This window comes from Dipteris shenzhenensis, chromosome 23 (assembly GCF_047967505.1).
Source record: "Dipteris shenzhenensis isolate YYH24624 ecotype China chromosome 23, Dip_SZ_1.0, whole genome shotgun sequence".
NCBI classification, from domain to species: Eukaryota; Viridiplantae; Streptophyta; class Polypodiopsida; order Gleicheniales; family Dipteridaceae; genus Dipteris; species Dipteris shenzhenensis.
In genome coordinates, this window is record NC_141618.1 from 48291527 (window position 1) to 48311999 (window position 20473).

Genomic DNA, 20473 nt, shown 5'->3' on the forward strand with positions numbered 1-20473 from the left:
TGTCTCTATCTCTTTTGCTCAACTACTTATGTACATGTCTTCATACAGTTTGCTCACGCAGCGTGTCACCTTGTGTTAGTTTTACATTAGCGTCTAACCCCATCTGCCCCCACTTTGAATAGGGAACCTTGCACACAGCAACCCACAGATTGCAAGAGAGAGCATCTTCCGTACCGGCACACACACACCCCACACTAAGCTCGGCCACGGGGTAGTTAACTAACCGACTTGGGAGGCAGGGGAAAAGACCATCAACAATTTGAGACAGTATTTAACACTATTACAGACAGCCAAGCATAGACTGCCCTTCTGAATACAATATCACCAAAAAGTTGCCCACTATATTAGAACTTGACTTTTGAATGGTGGCATCAACCCTAAAATCAGTTAAGAAAAGCACATATTGAAAACTATTCTGGGAATCATATAGCCTTCTCAAGTAACTAAGCAATATATATATATATTTTAATCGGTTGGAGATAAAAATGCAGGAATAAGATACACTATGCTTTATTCTCCTCTGTGAAAAGAGGAGCTCTTTCAAGTTGGTCGGATGCTGAGCTGCTCAACTTGAGCAGCTCAGTTTCTGCTGCATTTGTCTGAAAACCTTTAATGGAATTCTCTTTTTTTTGCGGTTTGTAAATCATTTTCATACTCAAGGAAATAAAAATCAGCAGAAGCCCCAGCAGATGCTCACACTTAAATGGCTTTGTGAAAATCAAGTAAGAAAGGCAGAGAGTAAATGCTTTGCGTAGTGAAGTGACCTGCATGAAAACGGTGATTAGTAAATAAGATATTCATAGTACATAAGAACAAAACATTTACTACAAAATTACTTTCCAGCAGACGATTTTCAGAGAGACTACATAAGCAGTACAGATTTTGAAAACGTGAATACCATGTAGGCTGTGGCTGCTCCAAAAAGAGCTATTAAAGCAAGAATTGCCAGCTGTCCCACATATGTGGCAAAGGCAGCAGCCCCCATTATCAAGTAGACTCTTGGGTACTGCCACAATTCAAAGTCATCAGGCAAACTTTTGGATTCAGTTCTTCTAGTTAATCAGTCCTTTTCATGCAAGATTATCTAAACATCCATGTGAAAAACTGTAGATCACTTCTTGTCCTCAATCTCATCACCCCAAACACAACATCTAGCCATGAAGTTTCATAAAATTTTTTCCAGATTTATTAGATGTACTTCAGGCTGGATGCCCCTTAAAGCTGGCTGGATGCCCCTTAAAGCTATACAGGCTCCTTGCTCAGCTGCACTTCAGGTTGGATGCCCCTTTAGGTTATTACATATTCAGCTTTGAGATCCCATCTTGTATGTGTTTGAGCTCCAGTCGTTGGAGCAGGTTCCAGTCCTGGTTCTAGGGACCCTTTTCCCTTCTATTGGAGAATTCCCTGAAGGCATTGGAGCCACATTTGATCTTTTTGTGAATAAAGGATAAACAGAAGGCGTCTCATCCTTCACAAAGACAGAATACATCATTGCTTTCATAATTTTGTTACAAGCATTATATGCATCTTTCTAAGATGTAACCAACCATGGGCTATCTCTTTAAGTTTAGGCTATCTTTTCTAGTTAAGCAAGCACATAAGCAGGCCTTCCGTTACCAGTAAATGTAGACATGGGAATGCATCAGCCATCATGTCATGGGCGTCTACACAGTGCAACTCATGACACAGCGGCCTTGCTGGTAGCAGCTGTACAAGGTTGTACAACAACCTGCAGAAAGACACAAGCACAGGCACCAGGAGAAGGTGCACGACAAGTGGCAGGTCAGCAGATACAGTGTCACATCAGCAAGTTGGCAGGTACAAGTTGCTACATCAGCAGGTCAGACCTGTACAGATCAGATCAACCTGTTCACAGACTCAGTATGTCAGTTACAGTCGGCCAGTTCCAGGGGATCTGGAGATCTATAAAAGCATCCCTTATCCCCATTCGCAGTGTCTATTGGGTGGCTCCACCTCCACCTCCAGCAGCATCTCCTATTTTGGGAGAAACAGGGTCTCAAAAGAGCCTCGCTAATTGAAAGTAAACCTGCTATGGTAACCCATGGGCTAAGGGCCTCGTAGCATTGACTCAGTTGACATAGGTACCTTTATTTTGAAATTGGGCAACCTTGGCCTTTCAATGGAGGTAGATGCTTTCGATCAAAGGCCTAGGATGCCTTTGGTGGATGGACTTTGGTGGGCTCCAACTGGTGACATTTGGACAATGGGGGAAGACGTCTGCAAGTGTGGACCATTGGATCTCCCCAAGATATTAGGTGGAGATGAGGTGCAGATTGGAGTCCTAGGATGGAGGTGCTTTTTGGAGGGTGGAGATCTAGCAAGAAAGATTGACTTCCCGGATTGCAGTGCCATTTTGGACGGTCCAGATTGGACTGCCATTAGCTAGAATCTCCTCCCTTGGATCCAATTACACATCTATGGCCCAGATTGAAGCATTTTAGCACTCATCTCCTCCCTTGGAACTACAATCAAATCTATGGCTCACATTGAAGCGCATTCTCCTCTCATCTCCTCCATCAGATCTTTGTGTTGATCAATGGTATATATTTGATCCCTCTATCCTTTGATGGTATCCCTTAGATATACTTAGATATACCCCTTGATCTAATGGCTCAAAGTGCTCTACCTCAAATTTGAATGTATCCCTTGAATAGGAGATTAGATCGAGGGCTAGTAGTGAAGTTCAAGGGTCTTATACTATGGGTTAAAGTCTTTCTATCCTTAAATGCTTTTGTCAATTTCAACATGGGATTGGCCCACACCTCAAAGCACTCTCATTGGTACCCTCAAATTTCTCTATAATCCCTTGAAATTAGAAAACACTAATTTGAGGCCCTTCTGAGATCCCATTTTTCCCCTAATAAGGAAAGCAAAGGGCTTTGCAGCAATAGCAGAACACCTCAGCCTCCAACAGCAGCAGATGCAGTCAATACAGCAGCTCGAAGTAGCCCCGCAGCAGTCCCCAGAGGGCACACAGCTCCCATAGTAGTACTTACAGCAGTCTCCCCAGAGGCAGACCCATAGCATGGGGACAGATCAACCCATATAAGGGGGGCCTTGCCCCTCATTTCAGCACTCAGCTCCCTTTCAGCCAGAAGATGGTCAAGATTTGGTGTCCTGTTTCAGCAATATAGCTCCATCTCCCACATGTCGCATTTAGGGGAGTGGTCTCAGCGCAGTTTTGTATGCTGATTTGGCAATCAGGTACAACAGTAGTCACGGCATTTATGTATTGGTATAAATAAAGCACTGTACTATAGTTAGGATATCTAGTGTATCTCATGTTGGAGGTCTTCCTTGAATTTCATCTATTTTCTGCACAGCTAGTCCCCATACGTTACATTGGTATCAAAGCAGTATGGTTCCTTTTGATCTGAAATAGGTTGGAGGGAGTCCTGGCAGCGTAGCTCATAGTGGACACTCAGTTCTTCCTTGAATGTTCAGAGCAGTATGGTTCCTTTTGATCTGAAATAGGTTGGAGGGAGTCCTAACAGCAACTAGTGTTAGAACCTTACTCCATTCGCCTCTCCCTCCCTCCCTTCATCGTGCAGCTCTTGTCTTCACCCGTATGCGTTTACACCTTGCGGGGCAAGGTTAGGGGGGAATTTTTTTCCCTCTAGCAGTCGTTGTTGCAACAGTTGATGGGTCTACCAGTCTTACAGATGTACCGGTCTACCATAGCAACTCTCATGCTAGCAGTCCAGGAGTAGGATCAGCTCTTGCGCGAGAAGCAAAAGAAGACAAAGGAGGATGCAGCGACATTAGACTATTTTCAGCATCTACTGGCACAGGAATGCCTTGAGGCGGCCACGCATCGGGCCAGATGTCCTGCTGACTTGGCAACATTGAAGGTCCAGTGCACGCGAAACTGAGAACAAATGCTTTCTCAGCATTAGTAGTTTCTCATGGCTTGCTCACAGTTCCTCTTTCTGGCAACAACTACCAGTGTGAGTCCATTAGCCGCTTAGGGGTCTTCCATCCTAGACCACAGTGTGGTGGACTATCCTTCTGCAGTACCCACGGACAATTCTTCATCTGCAGCCAGTGCTTTATCTGCTCAGGAGTCTCTCATCTCCAAGCACAGTTCAATGGACTATTATGCAGCAGTTCAGACATTTGCTTCTCTTGGGTCTACCACTCCACGGGACAATTCAGTTTCCACAATAGCTATATGCAGTTCCTCAGGGTCTTCCACCCATAGGGATAGTACAGCCATTTCCACAACCAGCTCTTAGAGTTCTTCCATCCCCGGGCCAGCTCAGTTAGTCAGCACGCCCAGATGATCAGCCTCTTGGGTCTACCACTTTTGGGGATCATCCAGTTACAACAGCTTATTCTCTTGGGGTTCCCACCCGAGGCAATCATTCAGTCAATGCAGTTAAGTCGGATGGGTCTTTCACTCGTCCAACAACTTCATCATATCCAGTTTTTGTTCTTATGGGTCTTCCAACAAGGGAGCTCAGCTGGTTGGATCAGCTTTATCAGGGAAGCAAATAGTTTTCATAGTTATGAGTGATGCATCTTCCATCCTTGGAGATATCTGAGTCCCATTAGTACCTGTAGTAGATGAGCCTCTTGGGTCAACCACTCGAGGAGGTTGTCTAGTTCCCACAATTAGTTCTCTTGGGGCCTTCCACTGTAGCAAGAGATAGACTATCTGCACTCTCTCTCCTGCTCAACACTAACTACCAACTGACAAATGATGCACTTAATACACAAGTGATGCAGTGGATGTGAGTGAGAGACTCAGAGGGAGAGAAATGTAGTGAACCTCCGAAGAGGAATATATAACTGAAATGAATGAATGCCCAAAGGACTGAATACAATTGTATGGAGGGGCTGAGACCCTCACTGCAAAACTAAAAAGAAACTAGACTCCCTAGAGGAGGTCAATCCTCACTAGATCCCTTTAGAGGTTGAGGCACCCTACTAGGCTACTACGGGGAGGCCTAGCAATTGCTGCATTGAAGGCTCGGATGGCCTTAGGTGTGGATGAGAAATGAATTCCAAGGGGGCTGCTTTTATAGGCCCCTCCTTGGGCCTCAAACTGACCAACCAACAGGCTACAACCCATCGACCAATCTGCTCCCTCTTCACCGACCTACTACTACTGCTGTTGACGTGGCAATGGACTTGCTGACGTCATCGCTGATGTAGTGCTCTGCTGACATGGTGCGTGGAGATGACGTGGTGCATGTGATGGTGGATGGATGGTCTGCAGAGCTGGCAACTGCTTATGTGGCATTCCACATAGCAGCCGGGCTAATGTGACTGCCTGCGTGATAGTGCATGTGGCTACTATGTGCTGAGCCCACGTGGCAGTCTAGCATGCCACAGGCTGAGGATGCCCGTAACATGCCCTTTTGCTGAAACTCCAACTAGGGTAGAAAAAACACCGCCTTGTATGCTACAAGAAGGTTTGGATAGTCCATGAAGAAATCTTCTTCCACCCATGGTGCTTCATGGGAGCCCCTGTGCTTGAACTTGACTACATACAAGCGTTGTCGATTGCTTGTTCCGCTTTTGAACCGATGAAGTAAAATATGCCCCGGTTCCATCTAGTAATGTGATTAGTGCTGGACCCACATATGGTTTGAGCCATGACACATGATACATGGTCCATGTCGAAGGTAATTGCAATTTGATGGCCACATCATTCACCACCTTGATGATTGGAAAAGGTCCAAAACTTCGATGAGAAAGCTTCGAGCACTTCCTTCCAATCTGCTAAATACGTTTCCATATGATTCGGAGATAGACCCATTGCCCTTCCTTATAACTCGTGTCACACCTATGCTTGTTGGCTTGCATCTCCTGGAATTTGACAATGGAGTCCTTCCCTGACTCCATGATTTGCTCATAGGTCTCTGTGATGCGATCGGGTTCCTATACCTTCTCGGATGTCCTAGTGAGAAGGGACTTAAACTTCTTGCCGAACACTGCTTCATAGGAAGTTTGACCCACGCTGGAAGAATGGGTATCGTTCGGGATCCCTTGAACTAGGGTCAAGTACTGCTCCCAGCGGGACTGAGCATCCGCAACATAGCATATTAGGTTGAATGATAACTGGTTGTAGACTTCTATCTCGGCATTTGACAGCGTATGAAAACTGTTGGAGAAACTAAGCTTGGTAGTAGGCACCAAAGTTGTCGGACAGGACTCTCCAAAAATGACTGGTAAACTTGGAATCCCTGTCGGACACAATGATATGGGGCATGCCACATATCGGATACCACCATCTGAGAAATAGATGAGTTGTGTCCTATGCGTCGATGGTACCTTTGCATGGAATTAGCATGACAAACTTGCTAAACCTATCCTCCATGGTCAAGCACATGGTGTTCTTGGTACCAATAGCTGGTGGAAGGTCTACAACAAATTCCATACTAATTTGCTCACAAGGTTGGTTCGGAATCTCAAGGGGTTGGAGTAATCCTGGTAGCTTCCTATGAGAGACCTTCACTTGCTAGCAAACCTAGCAATGAGACCCATAATTATAAACATCACTGCGCAAATGAGGCCAGTAAAACTTGCACTCTATCTTCTCGGGAATGCATGCGACTACTCTATGTCCGCCTACTGGAGAATAGTGCATATCATGAAGTATGGTAGCACGGTATGAGGGCAAAACACAAAGTCGCCCACCTGTCATGTAAAAGATAGCCTGGGTGTTCTTTGAGCATGACTTTGTATCATGGTGTTTGGAAATCTAGATCCGTATGGTACTCGTTGTGCATCTCCTCGAAAGAAGACTCCTAGAGTATGGAAATAGAGGTGACCGTTTCTCCTCTTTTGCTGAGAGCATCTGCCACAACATTCTCTGATCTAGGCTGATACTCGATCATGTTGTCAAACTGCTGAAAAATCTGGCTTCGTCTGGTCTGGCGATCAGACCACTGAGCAGCGGGCATGGTCTGAAACCACTACAAGGCCTGATGATTAGTGCGAACTGTGAGTGATGAAAATGTCCTGGTACAACTGAAGCAAAGCCTCGTGCTCGGGCTCGTGGCTGGAACTTTGTATTGGCCGTGTTGACATAGACAATGTATGCCTCTCCTCCCTTGCGAATCTCGTGTGCCATCTGGATTGCAAAAATCAAAGGGCGAGCCAAGCGACCGTGATCTGGAGTTTCGAGGTCCAAACCCAGCTTCAAATAGTCTGGGTGAACTTCGACGTAATGTCATCATCGAGCTCCCAAGATGATGCCCTTGGTACTACCCTGGTTCTGATAGTCTGGGCGAACTTCAAACTGGTGGCACCGTCGAGCTCCCAAGATGATGTCCGCTGATTGACTTGGTGCTACACTGAAAGTACAGGCATCTACCCATCATCCTATCTTTAGAGTGGCCCCTGAGGCCACCTTGTTGCTCTCTGCTTGCTGCCCTATGAATGCCCCATTTCAGGGCGATGGTATCAAGCGAGGTGAGAGTCAACTTGGCTCGCTGAGTGGATTTGGTAGAAATAATGTCCTTGAAACTCCCTCAATTTGCGAGGATGAGGACTTTCTAACTGCCGATCTGTCCGTAGAATTGGAACATGGTGGGAAACCAGAGCGAGTCCCCCTTCTGCTGATCTTCTTCGATCTTCTCTATAACTACGATGGTTGTCTTGGTCGGAATCAAAGGTGTAGAAGAACCACTTGGCATGGATCCATCTGCTTGCTGCTTCTTGAAATGTGGGCAAAGCGGTTCTCTTTGGCATAGGTCACATGGGTGGCTGCATCCAAGTACCCTCCATAGCCGTTGTTGTCTTTTGTTGACTAATTCTTCTTCTATTGCCCCGCACTGGCCTTCTTTCCTCTATCTATAGTGGCAGAATCCAGGGGCTTCTTATTGTCTCTGCTACTTCTAGAGACAGGATGCTTTCCCATAGAGTTACATGCTTTAAAGAAGGTACTCAGATACATTACAAAGGTCAAAGGCATGGATGCTGAAAGGCTGCCAAAGAGGGCATGGGGAGAAAGTCAAAAGCCCCAAAAGACAAACAAGAGCAAGATTTTGGCATCTGGATGGGCACTAGATCTGAGAAATTAGTTCAGGAAGTGGGAGGTAGAGAAGTACTTGAACTACTCACCAGAGGATGTAGATGAAGATGCTTTTCATCGTGACCTGCTGAATGCACTACACAGGAAATGGCAAACAGCTAAAAATAGAGATAAGTTCGAGTACTACTGCACATTTATCAACCCCCAATATTGGCCCACTTAAACGGCAGAGGAGTCAGCCACGCAGAAGTACATTTGCACACCTATGGCAATGCATAAGCCGAGGGCTTTGGCTTCACTTCGCACCCGATCACACCAGTTGCAAATTGAAATAGAAGGATGGAAAGACATGCCAAGAGAGAGCAGAATATGCCAATAATGTGACTAGGGTATGCCAGAAACAGAAGAACACATGGTAATGATATGCCCTTACTATGCACACATTAGGAAAAAGTTCAGCTCTCTTCTTGAGGGACATAACAGACTGGCTGATTTGCTACATAAGGCGTCACCCTCAGCTTTAGGAACATTTGTATCTAAGCTTTTCAAGCACAGAAACTCACCTAGACATAAAGGTAGTTTCTCTTATTACCCTCCCCTTTGAGGGAGGAGTCTTTATGTATGTAAGGTTTTGTATTGTTTCAAGTCCCATAGGCCGATTTTTGGTCTTCAGAGGACGATAATATATTCTTCTTCTTCTTCTTCTTCTTAGCATGTCCCCTCTACCCACCTCCAACTCCCTCCACCCTCTTTGCCAAAAGCAATGCTTACTCCCTCGGTCCAACTCCCTCCACCCTCCGCATGGCTTCACAGTATTTACAGAATAACTGTAGTGTTGAGCTCCTTTCCCTCTACCTCACACAGCAAGCTGCCTCCGATGCGCTCTATGCTGCCATGGAGCCTCTCCCCCGCTTGTTGTAGAACCCTCTCTGCTTCTTTGCCTATGTCTGCCATCGCTGCACTTGTTAGCGCCTCTACCTACTTGCTGCATTCCTCCATTGTCCTCTCTCCGATCCTATCCACCTCCTTGCCAATATCCTTCACCAGCTTCCGCAGAAGATAGAAGGCAATAGTGGTAGCTCCAACACCCTTTAGTATCTCGTCTCTTCCTATCCCCATTGCCTGTATGCTCACTTTAGATCCTCTCTTTGATTCACTCAAAATTTCCACAGCAAACGGCCATTCTCCACAATGGGTTTTCACCATGTACTGCGTCAGTCACTCTCTCACCCTCTCAACGTAGCTCTGCCCATCTGGTGCTGAATCTCTAGACAAGAACGAATCAAGAGGTTTCAAAGATTGAATGCGAGGACCTTATAAAAGTTGGTGAGATGCTAAATCGAACCCGAGCATCAGCATATCAACAACGTGGTGGATCTCCAACGCCCTCCACCCTTTGCTCTTTGTGCCAGTAGATGGAGAGAAGCTTGAGGCTTTGGAAGACAGAGATGCCCATGTCCTGGCACTGATCATAGGGACTATGGCGGACTCTGTGCTTCCTCACATCTAGATGGCCGACACGTCAATAGAGGCGCGGACCATTCTGAAGGATCTGTACGAGACAGATAAGACATCCTAGATCTTGCTTCTTCAACATGAGCTCTACAACCTAGATATGGATGAGGGAGATTCGGTGCATGACCACTTGATGAAGGTCAAGGTGGTAAGGGATTAGTTGGCATCAGTTGGTTAGAAGGTTTGATGGTACTAAGTAGGCTATCTCAGAGTTTCAAAAGCTTTGTAACGACTATGACAGTAGGACAGAGGACCAAACCTCTGACTTTTGAGGAGTTGGGTCCATTACTGCTGTAGGAAGAAGCTAGGGAGAAGCTATACAATAACGACAAAGATGATAAGGTGTTGCTGGCGAAGGATTACGTTGGCAAAAGGAAGGGCAAGCCTAACGGTGGCAAGTCCAAGAAGGATGACTATGATGACGAGGACACTTCCAAGAGGAAGCAGAAGAAGTGCTTCTATTGTGACACATTAGGTCATTTTGCGAAGGATTGCAGAAAGAAGAAGGCGGATCAGAAAAACAAAAAAAAGGAATCCGACTTAGATTCAGATGGTGACACAAAAGCCAAAGTTAATGTGGTAATCGAAGAGTCATTCTTGGTATTCTGTTCCTTAGCACATCTTTAAATATAGTAAATCTAGGATTTCTTACAGTGGTATCAGAGCAAAATTCGCTCCTGCCTGTAGGAAATGCCCCCCACCTTCTAGTGCCGATCTGATACATCTTTTCCGCTAGAAGGATATCCGTGCACATTGTGCATGGAAGAGATGGAGAGGATGAGCGTAAAAAAATTTAGTGCCAACCCTGCCTAAAGTCATCTATGGCCTCTCCATCTCCCACATATCACGAGTTGATGTGAATGGACACGACAAAAATCGTGTCTTTTCAAGTGCTTGGGCTGTCCCAAAACCAAGGGACGCACCTTTTCCACCATCGGACACACCTTTTGATGAAGAGTCTCGACTCCTCACTCAAGGGACACACCCCATCATGGTGCTATTATTTGTATCCCCACATCGCTATAAGACGGTTAAGTCTGTGTTTCCTAAGTTGCGACCAAGATACTATGGACCTTTCCGGATCGTCAAGAAAACTTCACCTTTAAGTTACAAATTGGAATTACCACCCTCATGGGGTAAAATTCATCCAACATTTCATATTTCTTAGCTAAAGACGTACATTCCAGGCGATGAAGCAGTTCCTCCTGCAGGTGATCATGTCCCAGAAATCGAAGATGATTATGTTCTTCTTATTCCTGAGTGCATTCTGGACCATTGACAGCGAGAGACTCGACATCAACTTATCACGGAATTCCTTGTTCTTTGGCGAGATCTGGACGACTCCGACGGTACTTGGCAATCTGACGAAGACTTACAACAGTACCCTGACATTTTACAGTAATATTTTCAGAATTTACAGTGATATTTTCTACATCAGTTCATTGTCTCCACCAGGGTCTTATTTTGAGTGGGAGGGGATGTCACGATCTGTGACGTATTCCTTTCTCTATTTCTAGACTTATGGATGGTTTGATGAATGGAAACTTGTGGAAGGGTATGCCCTTTCGACGGGACACTTGCCCTTTCGACGGGACACTTCCTAATGAGGCACAACCCTTCACAAGAGACATCCTATTGAAGAGACATTCCTATTGTAATGTACCCTCTCATCAAGGGTCACACCCTTCACAAGGGGTACACACCTCTTCATGCACATACCCTTTGGAGTAAACACCTTTTCATGTGTGACTCTTCACTCTCTATATAAGAGAGGCCCAATTGTATGGATGGCACACAACGTCTATCCTACGGACATTCAAGCAATACAATTATTCCTTGTTCTCTGCTATTTCAGTCTCCTTTCTGTTCCTTAGCACATTTTTAAATATAGTAAATCTAGGATTTCTTACATCGGGAGTCACTGGAGCATCCTCATCGACGTGTTGGCATTGGGCCGAGATGTGTCAGTGAGAGGGGGTGTTGGAAAGGTCACCTGCCCATCTATAAGCCCCCATATGAGGAGAGCATGAGGGGAGTGAACCTAGTGTTTGAGAAAAGGCCACATGGGCAGCACTATGGCTGTCATGGGGGCAGAGATCAGAGAAAGAGAAAAGAAAGAGAGGGGGCTGTCAAACCGGCAGCACCTCACATCAAAAGAAGAGAGGGGTACCTGGCTGATCTGCAGGAGCATAAGGCGGAGCAAAGGACAGCAGCAGAGACCCAAGAGAAGAGGCATCTCATGGCGGGGTGCTGCAGCAGCAAAGGCGCACACGAGCGGGGCTGGATTGGGGCCTGCACAAGGGCCTGTGGATGCTGGAACAACTGCAGAAAAGGGCAGCCTAGCAGCAACCCAAAAGGGCCTGGCTAGGGCCCTTTTCTAGGGCTGGTTGGACCAGCTATGCTAGTACACATCAAGGAAAGAAGTGAGATTTTCAATTGACACATGTGATTCCTGGGCACTATCTTGTTTTTCTGTCTTCCGCTGCGGGAAGCACTGGCCTTAGCAAGAAACCTCCACCCTCTGTTTTCTAACAAGGGTCTATTTAATCTTGAATTGCAGGTAGGGCATGGTTACAAAGCAAGTCGCTATCACTTTACCTAGAAATTACTCCGTTTTACAAACTTGCTGGGCCTGTAAATTTTTGGCCCATGAGGGCTAGCTTATGCCGAATAACTGGAAATGGAACAAAAACTCACAGTTCTGGCTCTCACTGACATAAAACTGGTGCAAACATATTTTGCATCATGACCAGTAGGTCTAGGTGGAGATCGGCAAGGCATAGATAAAATAACTGCACGTATGACAATTAATATGAAAACAAGAAGGTATGGGCAGGGATTGGCAAGATCAATGTGGAATAACTGCCTCTGCTGCTGGAAAAACAGAAAAACCACGAACGATTACAGCAGATCTAGACATACAGAACAGAGATCAAAGCCCAGATTCAAGCCATATATGACCACATCCTTCAGCTCTCAGTTCCATGATCCTTCTTTGGCATCTTAGGTCACATCCAAAGCCTCGTGATGCCTTAATGACAGGCGTTGGAATGCCACATTTTCAAAAGCACCAAAACAGTTGGAAAACGAAAGACAGCAAGCAAGCCTGCCAAAGAGGGGGGGGGGGACACAGAGAGAGACCTCAAGCCCGCTTTGCCAAGCACTCCATATTTCCCCTGTGGCAACCATTGGGATCAAAAGGAAAGGGATGCTCATTGAATTTGTATAGAACAGCACTTCTTCCTGAAGAAAAAGCATAAGCAATTTATAAGACAATCCTGAAACACATCCTAACCTGAAAATGCCTCAGTATTTACTCCAAAAAAAGAAGGCCTCTGTATTTAAAAGCAGCTTCACACCAAAAACCATATGGCTCAGATCAATAAGTTAACCACTGTGTAACTTGCAGAGCATTGAACATCACAGTATGAAATTGCAGCATCATGGTAAGCTAGCCAACCTGAGATACGTTTGGGAAAGATGTGAAAAGAGATTCCTGTATGTTTCCGAGAAAAGCATCAAATACCAATGCCCCAATTATCATGATAAGCCCAGTAACTTCAAAGGTTGGAGTCACAGACATGTCTGCAAGGGTGAAGATAATCAATCCAACCACGAGCGCAAAGGCTGCAAAGTATTCGTATAGAGAATAGGTGCGCTTGAGGCCTGGAATGAAAGCACCCATAATCATGACAGGGATCACCTACACACAAGAGCAAATTGATTACAACCTCCTGAAGAATGTAGCAAAAAGCTAGTGCGGCCAGTTTACTTCATCCTTCAGAACCTATCATCGCCTTCATGCTGCTGCATTATGGGTCTGATGTGGCTTCTTACATGTACAGGGAATCCTCCCCTTTTTGCCTCTCAAACAACAACTCCCTTGTGTCACAAGGAATTCCTACCCTTTCCACCTAACAGTATGAGATTGAGGCCAAGATAGATGAACCAAGGAGGGGCAGAGAGGTTTTATGGGCAATAGGCAAGAGGAACAAAATAACAAGTGAAATTTTCTTTAAAGCCTCTCTTCGGCAAGAACTTATTGAGAGGAAAGGGGATCTTATAGGGAACATACAAAAGAAACCTAAAACAAGTAGAAATTTATAAATATTTCTCACCTCGTGATTATTTAAGTTTCATCATAGGGGTAAGGTTTTTAAGGGGCCACATAGATTCCGATAGTGATGTGGTCTTGAGACAACCTTCATCCCATCTCCTGGTAGGGCCTTGCCAAGTGGGACCCTGTTAACATACTCTAAAAGCTTACTCTATCAAAAAAGTGCTCCTTTGATGTGAAAACTCCTCAAGAGGTTGCAAATACATCGACACTGGTTACAAAGCACTGACCTGCCTGGACCTTCATCAATATCAAACAACATTGTAACTACATATTCAACACACCTTGACATACAATCGCTCAATTAATCTCCTATTTGTGCAGTTTGTATCTTGAGTATCAGAAATAGACATTAGTAAGTGAAACAGTTTACCTTAGAAGATTTAAACATGATTTGAGCTGGATAGTTGATATATTTGAGTGATGCTTTGGTCAATCCAACACTTCCAACCCAGACAAACGCCAGGACAAAGTATGCCCTCCATGAAGCAGTCATTTGAGTTTGGCATCCCCCTTGAATGTATGCCAACATAACATATATCGAGCACTGCACCAAAGTGAAATACCACGCATAGCTGCATGAGATCGATCGGAAAAGTTAGAATTGAGATGCAAACAATTTTCTAGCAGATGTGGTAGTAATACAAGTTGAGCATCAGTCAAGACCTTTTTCACATAGCCTTGTAGGTGAGAGAACACTTTTCCTATCAGGCGTTCACGACTAGAGAAGCCAGATAAAAATATGCGTTCAAGAGGTGTATTTTTCAAATCCGAATATTTAAAGTACTTATATCTATACTAACATCGGGTACTTCCAAGTTCGATTGTAGGAACAGCCTCACTAAGAAGAACGCGTTCGTGAGGAGGCTTATTGTGATTCTTCGCATTCATTTTGTTTTCTTCTAAATCTTTGTTAGAATTTTCTCTCTTAGATACGAATTTTATGATGCCTTTTTAAGGCTTGACTGACACTCTTCTCAATCTCCCCTACAAAAGTCCTATTTCCAATAAACCGGGAGGTATTGCGCACGAACACAAAGTCACTATCAGTTAATTTTCCATTAAAATGTAGATTTAATACCTTCTCCTCTGTGGGTTTGTGTATCTCAAGAAGGCTTAAATGACTGATTTCAGATTTGCAACGCAAATAGTAAATGCCATGAAGGCAATCGCTACTTCCAGTGGAGAAAAGAGTTTAGCCACAGTCGAAACCAGGATTCAAAATTCTAAATTCTGCAATATACGTAGATGAATCCAAGAACATTCGTAAACTGATCCTCTAAAAACACAACATAATGCAGTTTCAATCTCACGATAGTCACTCATAAGATTGAAAACCATAAACTCCATCACGCATAGCAGGGACTTGCTACTATGACATCCCCACTGACGTCATCAGCTCCCAACAGTGGGTGTAGACCATAGTATAAAAATATGCTCTCACACATACAAATCCACACACCAACACATACTTGAGCATCCATTTGTACAAAGTCTTTGTACTGAGTTTCTATCAGCACTCCTGAGGCGAAGGGGAAACTCAGCCATGACGAAGGCTAGCACTAAAGGAGAAGACTAATCAAAAAGTAGTCCAAATCTCTTCATTCAAGCTACGATTGCCTGTGAAGTCTAAACGATTTCATTTTAATCTCTCCCAAACAAGCAGCTAAATCTAGCGGATAGGGCAACACACCATTTAAGATAGAAAGAATTATCGCAATACCAGTAGGCCACAACTTGGAATTCATAAATTGAGGAGTACGTGAATGGAGAAGTTTCGTACCTGAACTGCAGCTGGCGGAAGACATACTCCTGCAAGAAAGAGCTGCATGAGTTCAAGATGCCACTTTTATGTGAATACAGGCTCCCACAACAAACAGACACGTTGTGCCGAGAATGCAAAGGGACATAGAGAGTATGGCAACGAGCAGAGATTGATCGAGAAGGGAGGAAATTCTCTTAAGCAACGGAGAATAGTGGAGGCAAGAAGAGAACTTTGTGCACCTACCTCGCAAATGCCATTTAGAAGAAATCCAACGAAAATGCCAGTGCAGCAGAACAGAAGCTGGAAAGCACGTGAATGCTCAGACAACTTGATACCCAGCACCGTGGAGCTATTTGTGCTCTCCGTCGGCTTGCTGGATCTTGTGCTCATCTTGCCACCCAAACCTCAAACTAGCATCTAGCGTCACAGCCTTGACGCTCCTTTTGGATCCGTTGCCTATGCAGTCCCGAGTTCGACCGGATCACAATGTGTACCTGTAATTTCAGGTGTGACACTGGGCCTCTGTTCACAACTTGAATAAAAGAGAAAGAGAAGCTTACATGTCAAGTCAATGGTCTTGGAAGCACAAAATGGTTTGATATGTTCCTGCCTTGTGTGATGCTATTAGCCAAAGATCCGGATGCCATCTGACAAAACATCTTCCGGAACTAAAAATCTCGATTACAGGACCCCATATTTCTAGACGTGCGCTCGTCCAGCATTCCGTGTGAGAGATACTTGACCCGCAAGTCGAAAAATCCTGATAGGCATCGATTCTACAAGAAACACAATGAAAAAGAAGACGCTGCTTTCTTGAGCGACGAAGTCAGCGTTCGCCTCCACGCTAAGTCAATGATTCCGCCACTAGAGTATCAGTCATCGATAAATTTTCGAGAATTACCATGATCCATCTCAATCACTTGAATATTCGAATCTTCATGAATATTCACTGAATCTCATCATTTCGAATCATCATCTTAACCATTTGCAACGGCACTTTGAAGTTTGAACGTTGGAGCTACCCAAACAACATTGCACTCGTTCGCTTTTCTCAGGCCGTCCCCATAGACACTCCAGAGTCTGGCAGAGTCAGATAGATCGGGTACATGAGAGAGATTAGATTGCAATCCATCAAGGCTCGAATTACCGGAATCAAGGGTACATTCAAGCTAACGCCAGCACCCTCCCTTGTTTTATCCATGGAAAGCCCCGATAAAGAGGCATGAAAAAGGAAACAAGGTGTATTGGCCCACAAGTGCCTTTAGTATTAGGTTTTCCACCAAGTTAATATTTTTTTCTCATTATTTTTTGAAAAATTATATCACATCCGATGGCCTTACATTTTGAAAAACATATAAAACACTATAGGTGCAACCCCTTACACTATGAAAAAGATAGGGGTGCACAAGACTAGCCCCTTTACCCTAAAATGTGCTTTCCCTCCGTCTCCCCTCCCAAATTACTCTTCCCTCTCTCTCTCTCTCTCTCTCTCTCTCTCTCTCTGTGTTGCTTCCTCGTATGCATTCCTTCAACTTGTAGATTGGGTTGCCTTCCACAAGTTTTGGGTGGCGATGGCAAACCAGTAACTCAAAGTACCTCTAGGAGCAAGGTACAACAGTGAGCTCTTTGCTTTGTCAATCTCTTTCTCTTTGAATTTTCAAAAGTCTTAAATGAGCCAATCTATGCTTGTGCAAAACAGTGTGTTTATCAAAATGTTGCAGACTAGAATGTAACTTTTTCATGGTTTTTGTGGGTACGATAAACCATTGATAGGACCTCGCTCTTTGAGAAGCTTTCTAAATTCTTTATCAAAATATTAAGGAGCAAGGTACACCAGCGAGCTCTTTTCTTTTTCAATCTCTCTTTTTGAGTTTTAGAAGTGAAAGTGTTAAGTTGGATGATATTCTTTCAATTTTTGGTGAACAAGAGTGTGTTTATAAAGATGTTGCAGACTGGAATATAACTACTACTGTGGTAAAATGGGTCATATGGTTAAAGATTGCTATAAAAAGCAGAATGACATCATGACTGAAAAATTGCAGCAAGGCAATTATGCATCCTCTAGTAGACAGGGTGATGACAAAAATGAGCATCTGTTTATGGTGCAGCACATGACCAATTTTGTAACAAATGCAGAAAAAAGCAATGATGTGTGGTATGTTGACTCAGGTGTGTCAAACCACATGACAGGTCATGTAGAATAGATACAAGATGCAAGGAAAATGGAAAGACCAGGATTTATGGAGACTGGTGATGATACTGCACATCCTATTGTGCAGATTGGTAAAATTCCTTTGTCTATGCAGGATGGAAAAAATAATACCTGTCTGATGTATTTCATGTCCCGAATATCACCAAGAACCTGGTTTCTGTTGGTCGAATGGTTGAGCAGGGCTTGCAGGTCAGATTTAATAATCATGAATGCTTTGTTGAGGATATGAAAAATAAAGGTCGCTTGATAGAAAAAGGGAAGAAGAAGGGTAGGATATTTACGTTGAATGCGGACATGCCTGAATTGAGTGCAGCAATGTTTGCACATGGGACCGGTGTAGTTGCAGATATTGATATCTAGCATAAATGAATTGGTCATGTTAATGTACATCGACTTAAATTAATGCAGGCCCAAAATATTATTGCAGGATTGCCTAAGTTCAAGGTTACAGAAATGCATAAGGTATGTGAAGCCTGTCAATTTGAAAAACAGGCAAAGAAACCATTTCCTAGACATGTTTAAGAGAGTGAGAGGCCATTGGAATTAATCCACTCTGATGTGTGGACAACTAAAGCTGCATCTATTGGAAGCTATCATTATTTTGTCACTTTTATTGATGACTACAACAGAAAAGTTTGGGTGTATTTTATGAAAAAGAAAAGTGAAGTGTTTGGGCATTTCAAAGCTTTTAAAGCTATGGTTGAAAAAGAAACAGGCCTACAAATAAAATGCCTAAGGTCAGATGGAGGGGGAGAGTACCTCTCAAATGAGTTTGCAAGTTTCTTGCAGGAGCATGGCATAAAGCAGCAATATTCATGCAGTCATATCTCACAACAAAATGGAGTTGCAAAAAGGAAAAATAGGCATATTGGAGAGGTAGCTCGTGCCATGCTTAACGAAAAAGACTTGCCAGATTATTATTGGGCTGAAGCAGTTGCTACAACAGTCTACATTATGAACAGGACTCCCACTGCAGCAATACATGGCATGACGCTAGAGGAGAGGTATACTAGTAGGAAACCAGAAATTTCTCATTTGAAAGTTTTTGGTTGCATTGCCTATGTTCATGTGCCAGATGAGTTGAGATCCAAGTTGGATCCAAAAGCTGAGATATCCTTCATGTGAAAATGCTATTGAAGCAGAAGTTTGAGATGAAGGATTTGGGAGAGCTGCGTTACTTCTTGGGCATTGAAGTGATTAGATCCACAAGTGGGATATGGCTCTTGCATAGGCAGTATGGATTGGACATGCTGTCCAAATATGGGATGACAGGCTATAAGCCTATTTTAGTTCCTTTGAAGCAGCATGTGAAGTTGAGCGCAGATGCAGGTGAGCTTCTAGAAGACCCTACTATGTACATATGCATAGTAGGAAGTTTGATTTATATGACTATTATCAGGCCAGATTTGAGCTATGCTGTTGATTTGGTAAGTCAGTTTATGCAGGCTCCAAGAAAATCGCATTTGGATGCAGCTAGACGCATACTGAGGTATGTGAAGTCCACATTGCAGTATGGACTATTTTATGAGACTGGGATTCAGATACAGTTGCATGGATACACTGATGCTAATTGGGCTAGTAGTATTTCTAATAGACAATCTACCAGTGGATATGTGTTCTCTTTTGGGAGTGCTGCAGTCACTTGGAGCAGCAAGAAATAGCCTACAGTTGCCTTGTCGAGCACAAAGGCTGAGTATTGGGGTGCAACAATGGTTGCATGTGAGGTAGCTTGGTTGCATAAGCCACTTTATGATATGCATCAGTCTACAGATGGGCCAATTGTCATTTATTATGACAACATGAGCAGTATACACTTGGCAAATAACCCAGTATATCATGCTAGAACAAAGCACATTGAGGTGCATTATCACTATGTGCGAGAGAAGGTTCTAGTAGGTTTTATTGATCTAGTTTATGTCAGCATAGAGGATCAGGTAGCTAACATATATGAAGGCATTGGGCGCAGAGAAGCTGTGCAAGTTCAGAGACTTGCTTGGTGTGCAGGAATTGGGATTGAGCTCGAGGGGGAGTGTTGAGATATTAAGCTCCACTCGTGATATGCCAGGGTGACCGTTGTGCATTTATGTCACTGACTTGTTAGTTGCAGATGCGGTTGGTATACCACCCATGAATAATAGCTAAATGACAGTTATCTTTATGTACTCTAGTTAGTGGCTCAGTTAGTATGCCACCTTAGTTAGCTGAGTTTGGTTTGAGACCCACATATAGGATTCACCTATTCTTTTGTACTTAGAGTTATTTTGGCTTACATAACTAAGAAGAGGAAAACTATTTTCAGCCTCCACCTATGTGTATATTCTCCCATTATGTATGTGTGAAGATAGTGGGAGAGAAGGAAGAAGTCTCACTTGCGGCTTTCTCACATACACAATGGGGGAATACACACAAAGATGGAGGCTGAAAACAGTTTCTCTCTTCTTAGTTGTGAAAGCCAAAAGAACTCTAGTACAAAGAAATAGAAGAATCCTATATGTGGGTCTCAAACCAAACTCAGCTAACTAAGGTGGCATACTAACTGAGCCATGAACTGGAGTATATAAGGATAGCTATCATCCAGCTATTATTCATGGCAGTGTACCAACCGCATTTGCAGCTAACAAGTCGGTGACATAAATGCACAACGGTCACCCTGGCATATCACGAGTGGAGCTCGATATCTCAACACTCCCCCTCGAGCTCAATCCCAATTCTTGCACACCAAGCAGGTCTCTGAACTTGCACAGCTTCTGTGTGCCCAATGCCTTCGTGAATATGTCAGCTACCTGATCCTCTGTGCTGACATAAACTAGATCAATAAGACCTAGTAAAACCTTCTCCCGCACATAGTGATAATGCACC

At 44.0% G+C, this 20473-nt stretch overlaps 1 protein-coding gene across 2 annotated transcripts; it reads right to left on the reverse strand.

The window, feature by feature from the left end:
• Positions 1-342: 342 nt before the first annotated feature.
• LOC147887483 (UDP-galactose/UDP-glucose transporter 4-like) lies at positions 343-16266 on the reverse strand. 2 transcript variants are annotated; one of them, XM_087394645.1, is made up of 8 exons: positions 15963-16266; positions 15646-15858; positions 15421-15449; positions 14011-14212; positions 12981-13223; positions 12662-12763; positions 899-1006; positions 343-764 (listed from the first exon to the last, which is right to left on the reverse strand). In XM_087394645.1, the coding sequence occupies exons 2-8, from the start codon at positions 15790-15792 to the stop codon at positions 504-506; spliced, it is 1092 nt and encodes a 363-aa protein (XP_087250771.1). In that variant the 5' UTR covers positions 15793-15858; positions 15963-16266; the 3' UTR covers positions 343-503. The 2 variants fall into 2 exon arrangements, with proteins under 2 accessions (XP_087250771.1, XP_087250770.1); XM_087394644.1 differs by having other exon boundaries at positions 15646-15896.
• Positions 16267-20473: the final 4207 nt, after the last annotated feature.

What these genes read in the sequence shown, in the direction of transcription:
- LOC147887483 (XM_087394645.1), bottom strand. Translation starts at nt 15,792, where the DNA reads ATGAGCACAAGATCCAGCAAGCCGACGGAGAGCACAAATAGCTCCACG. An exon ending in TTCCGCCAGCTGCAGTTCAG is followed by an intron (nt 14,213 to 15,420) that starts GTACGAAACTTC and finishes GATCTCATGCAG; the next exon opens with CTATGCGTGGTATTTCACTT. An exon ending in GAGCAGCCACAGCCTACATG is followed by an intron (nt 765 to 898) that starts GTATTCACGTTT and finishes GTTTTCATGCAG; the next exon opens with GTCACTTCACTACGCAAAGC.